At 40.4% G+C, this 7,457-nt stretch overlaps 1 protein-coding gene across 1 annotated transcript; it reads right to left on the bottom strand.

Annotated features, from left to right (window-relative positions):
* Window positions 1-211: 211 nt before the first annotated feature.
* LOC122744284 (small nuclear ribonucleoprotein Sm D2-like) lies at window positions 212-577 on the bottom strand. The gene has a single exon (XM_043989733.1). The coding sequence runs from the start codon at window positions 566-568 to the stop codon at window positions 212-214; it is 357 nt and encodes a 118-aa protein (XP_043845668.1). The 5' UTR covers window positions 569-577.
* Window positions 578-7,457: the final 6,880 nt, after the last annotated feature.

Genomic DNA, 7,457 nt, shown 5'->3' with positions numbered 1-7,457 from the left:
ATATTAAGGTCACATATTAATATTAAAGATCACAGCATAAAATAAGAAGAGAACATCATACATTTCTCGTAGTTATGAGTAGGAAATATATATATTTTTTTTTGAAGAAAAAAGAGCAAGGCTTTATTCACAAAAGGAAAACTATGGGGAGCCTGGAGTTCTCCACTGGGCTGAGTCAGGTGCTGGGCAGGAGAGGGAGTCTCCGGCTGCACTACTTGCCAGCAATGAGTGGGTTCCTGAGGACCACGATGACTGAATCCCCTCTCAGGAACATCTTGGAAATGTAATGATCTTTGTTCACTGGCTTGGACTTCTTCTTGCCTTTGCCGCTCTTGGGTACCTCCTTCCACATTTCCTTCACATTCTTCAGGACCATGTTGCAATGCCTGTCAAAGGCCTTCACTCGGCCCAGCAGCTTCTTGTTGTTGTGGCAGTTGATAAGAACCTGAGTGTTGTTCTTCACTGACTGTGTGAGCACCGACAGGGGCCCAGTGTTGAATTCCTCCTCTTCCCGCTTCTGTAGTTCCTCAGGGGTCATCTCGCTCTTGGGCTTGTTTAAGAGACTCATGGTGGCGGTGGTCCCTCGGTCCTTTTGCACTTCCTCGCGCCGCGACTGCCTCTGTGATCTGGCTCCCGGAAATATATTCTTAACCAAATAAGAGACATAGGCAATTACAAAAGATAAAATAATGTGCATAAGGAAGTGCATATGGTTCTTCAGGCACTGGTGTGTTTTCCAGGCATTATATGGCTTTTGACCTCGAGTCTGACGTCTTTACACTAACCACATAGCCTCAGACTATGTAGAACTTTGTTAATTCTATCAAGAAAGAGGAAAACTGGATTTATCAAGATACAATACTTTTCGGGGCAGCTAGGTGGCGCAGTGGATAGAGCAACCGGCCCTGGAGTCAGGAGTACCTGAGTTCAAATCCGGCCTCAGACACTTAACACTTACTAGCTGTGTGACCCTGGGCAAGTCACTTAACCCCAATTGCCTCACTTAAAAAAACAAACAAACAAGATACAATACTTTTCAACTTAATAACTCAAGACCTATTCATCCATTTTGTTTGTTTTTCTTCTTCCTTTTTCCTTTTGTATCAAATGTCTTGACCTTTTTATTATTTGTTGATAGGAAAAAGGCAAAGAAAAGAGGATTAAATCAGTCCTCTTCAACATGAGTTGAGTGTTCCAGAGTTCTGAGGAAAAGTTCTTAACTATTATCTAAAATGTAATCATTTTTCCACCATATATTTACTGAGCATGTGCTCATACAAGGCACTAAGAATACAATTAATCCTTGCCTTCTAGGGTTTTATGGTCTAAATAGGGAGATGAGTGACATAAGTTAACAATACAAGACAATAAATGGTATTTCAGATGGGAGATGCAGATAAATGCTATAAGATGTTAAAGAGAGACAATGATCTTTTGTATTGGAAAAAAATAGAGTGTAAAAATTACTAATATGGAATTGATGGTCAACATTAGCAAGGACACAGTAAAATAATGTTTGCCTGCCCTTGATAGATTCAAACAAATTGGCCCTTGGGCAACCAAAGAACTTGGTAGATTTGATTACTTAAGCAATTGTCAGTGAAATCTGAAAGATCTTGGGGATTGGGAAGAGGTATTTGGAGAACCAGAGAACAGGGAAGGAGAAGGACTAATTTTTCAAAGAAGGGAGCGTGAAACCTATGAATTCCAGGCCAGTGAGATTGACTTCAATTCCTGAGAAAATTTGTAATGTTCTATTAAAAATGATTAGTCGACATCTAGAAAAGGAAGCAGTCATAACAAAGAGGTAACGGGGCTTCATCAGGAACAAATCATACATATTAGATTAAATTGAAAATTAATTAAAATTAAACAAATTAGATTAACTTAATTTTCTTTTTTTTTTGAAGGATTATAAAACCAGTAAATATGGGCTAGATTATAGAGTTATAAGAACACAGAATTGGTTGATTAGCCAGACTCAAAGAGCAGATATCACTGGTTTGGTGTCAAGTTGGCTTCATTAGAATGCCCTTGATATCTGTGGTTGGCACTGTGCTATTTAACAAATTTATCCATTATTTGTATTAAAGAACAGATAGTATGCTCATCAAATGTGCAGATGACACAAAGCTAGGAAGGATACCTACTACTAGATGACAAGTTCATGATAGTAAACAATGATGACAGGCTAGAAAACTGGGCTAAATCTAGCAAGATAAATATTATAAGGAATAAATGTAAAATCTAACATTTGGGTTCAAAAAATCAACTTCACAAGTACAAAGGACAAGGGTGGCTATATATCAGTTCATTTAAAACTGTCTGGGGCTTGGGAACTTAGTGGATGGTAAGCTCAATATGAGTCATCCATATTATATGGCAGCCAGCCAATAAAGCTAATGTAATCCTAGATTGTGTTAACATAAGTATAGCTACAAGGAATAAGAAGGTAATAACTTATGTCTGCCCTCTATCCTTCTCAGACCACACCTAGAGTATTGTCTTTAGTCTGGGCACTGTGTTTTGGGAAAGATATTGATAAACCAAAGGGCATTCAGAGGACAGCAAACAAAGTGGTAAATAAAGGGTATTGAGTCCATGCCATATGAAGATTGCTGGTAGGATCTAGAGAGAGAAGGCTCACAGGGGACAACAACTGCCCTCATATTCTATTTTCAAAATGGGTAGTAGGTGTAATGGGTATTTGTAAAACAGAACAAAATTTAGACTCTATGTCAGGAACTAACACTTAAAGCTATCCCAAAGTGGAATGGCATCCATTTCTGGAGGTAGCATATTTGCCTTCATTAGAGCTCAGCAAGAAAAAAAAAACTGTTTCAGTGTTTGCTAAATATGTGGTTGTAAGGATTATTTTTTGGGTACAGATGGAACTAGATAGTAGACAAGGTCCTTTTTAAAATTCTTTCAATTCTATCATCATTGTGGGTTACAGCGATTAGGGAAGGGTTCTGGGAGGAGGCTGGATCTGAACTCTTGAAACTGAGGCAGTTGCTATAATCCAAATTATATATATGGGGAAATAGAAGCTCAGATAGGTTAAATGACTTGTCTATGGTTACATAGCTAGACAGTATTAGAGGCAGAATTGAAAACTCAGTCCTTTTGTCTCCAGGTCCAGCAAATTTTCCATTATACATGCATCCTCCAAGCATAAAGATATTAGAACTAGTGAAAATGCTATGCTAGTGAAGTTGAACGAGATACTTCTGAACATCACAGAAAGTAGGGAGCAAATAACTGAGATAATGAGTTAAGGTTTTAAGGTTTTAATTATGTATAAAGAAAGGTTATATTCTTTGTTACAAAGTATGAAGAAATCTTTGATCACATTTGATGGAATCTAGCTCTTGAGCGGAATCATTATTTGCCATCCCTGTTGTACCACTACCAAAGGGAAATAGGGAGATAGCAGGGATTCTTCCCTTCTTCTCCATCTCCAACTCCTACCATGGCCATGGTGCTTTTCAGCTGAGCTGCTCACCCAGTAGGGGAAACCATACTCAGCAAGGAACAAAGACAGTCAGTGGAGGCAGCTCCATAGAGTATGACCCCTGGTAGCAAAGAAACAACTGTAGATTTAAGAGAGGATTAGTCAGATATCTAGGAGCCAAGCTACCTAGAAGAGCATGTCCTGCAAGCCCAGCAAAGCAGGATAAGGACAACTTGAAGAGAGAAAGTCCACCTGGGCCCTATAGTTTTAGATTGTGAGTAGCCTTGACCACACTGTGTCTCTCTATTAGCATACTCTAAGTACTTTTAGGTAATTATGTCTACTTGCTGACTATTAAGGTAAACACACATAGTGGGGGCTCATGAGTGATAGTTTCAGTAGTGTAAACTCAGAGTATATTAAACCCTAGGCAGATGTACCTAAGTGATTCAACCTGCAAGTGTGAATAGGGGTTGGGGGTGTGTGGAGGAGTCCCAGGGAAGGTAAATAATTCCCAAATTTCATCTCTTTCACTTAAGGGAAAGGTAAGGATAACACTTTAAGTGTGATTACTTAGCAATCACACTTGAATGGGAATGAAGAATCTGAAAGTGGAATGTTTTTATTGGGTAGGGAGAGGAAATAGGCAGGTGCTAGGTTTCAAGTAAGGGTGAGTGAAGATAGATATTGAGGGATAATAGAAAGAAAGGGGGGTGGAATCTTACCTACTTCACAATTGTACCTAGGGGCCAACTCTGGTTATAAGGTTTTGGATAGTTCCAATTCAATATCCAATTGCATCTAAATTCAACATGTACAAAATAGAATTCATTATCTTCCCTCCCCCCAAAAACGGCATATCTCCCTAATTATACAATTTCTATTTAGGACATCACCACCCTTCCAGTTACCTGAATTCACAACTTTGGGATCATGCTCAGTTCCTCACCCTCTCTTACCCAACAATTCAATCACTGGTGAATTCTCTCTGGAGCCTCTATTTGGTGGGACTGGTCCAGCCTGGCCATACTTCCTTCTTCATCTCTACCTGCCAGCTTCCCTGGAACTCAGATCAAATCCCACTTTCCTGGCACCTCACATACCCACCTCTGTTCTGAACTTATGTTCCTTCTAGACTGCAGTATGTCTTGTACGTACTTAGTATGTACACAATTAGAGCTCCATCAAGTCAGAGATTGTGTTTTATCTTTTCTGTGTATTCCCAGCACATGGCCTGGCATATAGTAAATGCTTAATAAATGCTTGATAACTGACCGACAAAGATAAAAACCAAAAACATTGCTGGCCCTCAAGAAGAGTCTATTCTACGAAGAATGCTCATTCTATAGCCACACCCTCCCTAGATCCCAAGAGGTACCCAGGCAAGCCAGGTCCAAGATGACTTTTAGGAAACATCAACCCCTGCTCACTGCATTTTCTTTTCTCCCTGAATCTAAAACAATCCTCTTACATGACTTCTGCAGTCCTCTGCCTCCCTCCCTATGAACATGCAGATTCTCAAGTTGCCTTCATGCCTGTCACTATAAAGGTTCTCTGGCCACTTCCCAGGAGGCTAACTTGGTGTTCAAGCCCATTAAAATGAATGGCACCATCATAAATCACAGAAAATTTGGCAATGACCATGACGTCTTATGGTCCTGGGAAAGAAGAAATGAAAACCAAAGCAAGTTGAAGTGGGAGGGGATGAAAAATTAATGGAGACATTGGAGTCAGGAGAAGAAATCAATTGGAGAGATGAGGGTGAGAATGAAGCTGAATTTGACTTGATTTCTGCAGCTTTGCCACTTACCTCTTGAAATGTTCTCAGTATATTAGCTCATTTAGGCTGGTCTTGTTTCAGTCAACTTTCTGTGTTGGCTGGAGAATAAAGAAGTAGTTATATTGAATCTATACATAAATCAAATGAAATTTGGGCTAGGGAGATCAGATTTAATTTAGATATAATTAGATAAGTCGATGGATACAGATCTGTGTGTGTGTGTGTGTGTATTGTATATATATATATATATATGGAGAGAGAGAGGACTTTTATATGTGTGTGTATATATGTGTGTGTGGAGAGACAAAGAGAGGACATTTATAGTGTGTATGTATATATGTGTCTGTATATGTCTGTATATATGTGTGTCTGCGTATGTATATACGCATATGTATATATGTATGTATATATATATATACACACACACTCATACAGACATACACACTAGTTATCTATCATTCTATCTATCCATCCATCCACCCATCCATCCATCCATCCATCCATCCATCCATCCATCCATCTATCCATCCATCCATCCATCTATCTATCTATCTATCTATCTATCTATCTATCTATCTATCTATCTATCTATCTATCTATCTATCTATCTATCTATCTATGATTATACCAGAAATATTCAAAGCGAATGAGATCTTTGGGTGGGAGTTAGCTGAGATATCCCTCAATCAAGCTGAAGATACAAAACCAAAACTGTAAAAGTCCCTACCTTCAAAAGTTTACATTCTATAAAAGGAAATGACAGATGGAATTCTAGCTTTTAAGAGCTAACATTTACATAGCCCTTAAGGTTTGCCAAGGTGACTATATATTTAGGTTATGTTCCCTATCCTGTAAGTGCATTCAAAAGGTTGAAGTCCCCAGGGAGCAGCTGGTTACTGCTCTTCTGGAGTTCGATTGGGTAACCCAGGATCCTCATGTCATTTTAGGGCTTGTGTAGAGAACCCCTGTGTAAGTTCATTTGAGCAGTTAACATGTGGTGTTGTTGCCTGCTTTTAACAAATACTGGGGACAGGGTTCCCACATGCCAGGTTTAATAGAAGTTACCACAAGTACCTAGTATGTGGTAAAATGAGGGAGACCACCCTGGGATAGCATTTTGCCAGGGAATGGGTGCCCTGGTATAGTTTTTTTTTTTGGGGGGGGTGAGGCAATTGGGGTTAAGTGACTTGCCCAGGGTCACACAGCTAGTAAGTGTCAAGTGTCTGAGGCCAGATTTGAACTCAGGTCCTCCTGAATCCAGGGCCAGTGCTCTATCCGCTGTGCCACCTAGCTACCCCACCCCCTGGTATAGTTTTAAAAGGAAGAAGACCACATGTAAGCAATAGTAAAGAATCCAGAGGGGATGAATGTATAAGGTATACACTTGTGGCTAAAGGAGTTCAGCTCTCCTGTGGGACACTGGTAGTCTGTTCTTTCCCTTCCTGGGAGTTTTCATGCAGTTCCCCTTCACTTATGTGTAGCTCACTGCTCAGCCAAGCCTAGTAGATCTCTACAGTATTGCTCTGGCTTCTCCCCAAACCCAGCTGCAGTTGTTTAGGATGCTCAGGGCTTCCTGCCTGGAGGCCAGCTCTCTCTCTCTCTCTCTCTCTCTCTCTCTCTCTCTCTCTCTCTCTCTCTCTCTCTCCACTAAAGCATGCTGCCTCTCTGAATAGGCAGAGGGTAATTTGGGGGTGAGAGGGGGCAGTTCTAACAGCTGGGGGAATCAGGAAAGGCCTCATATTGTGGGAGGTGGAATTTGATCTAAATTCTGAAGGAAACTAGGAAGTGTGAGAGGTTGTGGACAGGGACAAAAGGCTGCATACCAAGCAAGGAGGATCATCAGTGTCAAAGACCAGAGGTGGGAGATGGCTCAGGGCCCCAAGCCTAGTAGAAACACTGGCCTGAGGAGGTGAGAGGGTTAGGACCCTATGAGGAGAGGCCTTCAAGTGCAGGAAGTGTGGTCACATAAACTGTGTCAAAGAAATCCACATTTAACATTTTAAAAGTCTCCTTCAGATGGGATTTAATATATATGTCAAATATAAAGTGAGACTAAATAATTCCAGGACCTCAAACAAAATCTCAGAAAGCTTCTTAGGAGTGAAAACAGACTGTGAGCATAGTGTTAGTCCTTCTTTCTCAAAGAGAACCATGACATCAGGAGGTGATATCATTACTTGCAATGAATTGGATTTAAGTGAGGGAGGGCTAGGCAAGGTCACC

Source organism: Dromiciops gliroides, chromosome 2 (genome assembly GCF_019393635.1).
Source record: "Dromiciops gliroides isolate mDroGli1 chromosome 2, mDroGli1.pri, whole genome shotgun sequence".
NCBI classification, from domain to species: domain Eukaryota; kingdom Metazoa; phylum Chordata; class Mammalia; order Microbiotheria; family Microbiotheriidae; genus Dromiciops; species Dromiciops gliroides.
The sequence above is the reverse complement of the archived record's forward strand: the minus strand, read 5'-3'. Positions and strand labels throughout refer to the sequence as shown.

What these genes read in the sequence shown, in the direction of transcription:
- LOC122744284 (XM_043989733.1), bottom strand. Translation starts at nt 568, where the DNA reads ATGAGTCTCTTAAACAAGCCCAAGAGCGAGATGACCCCTGAGGAACTA.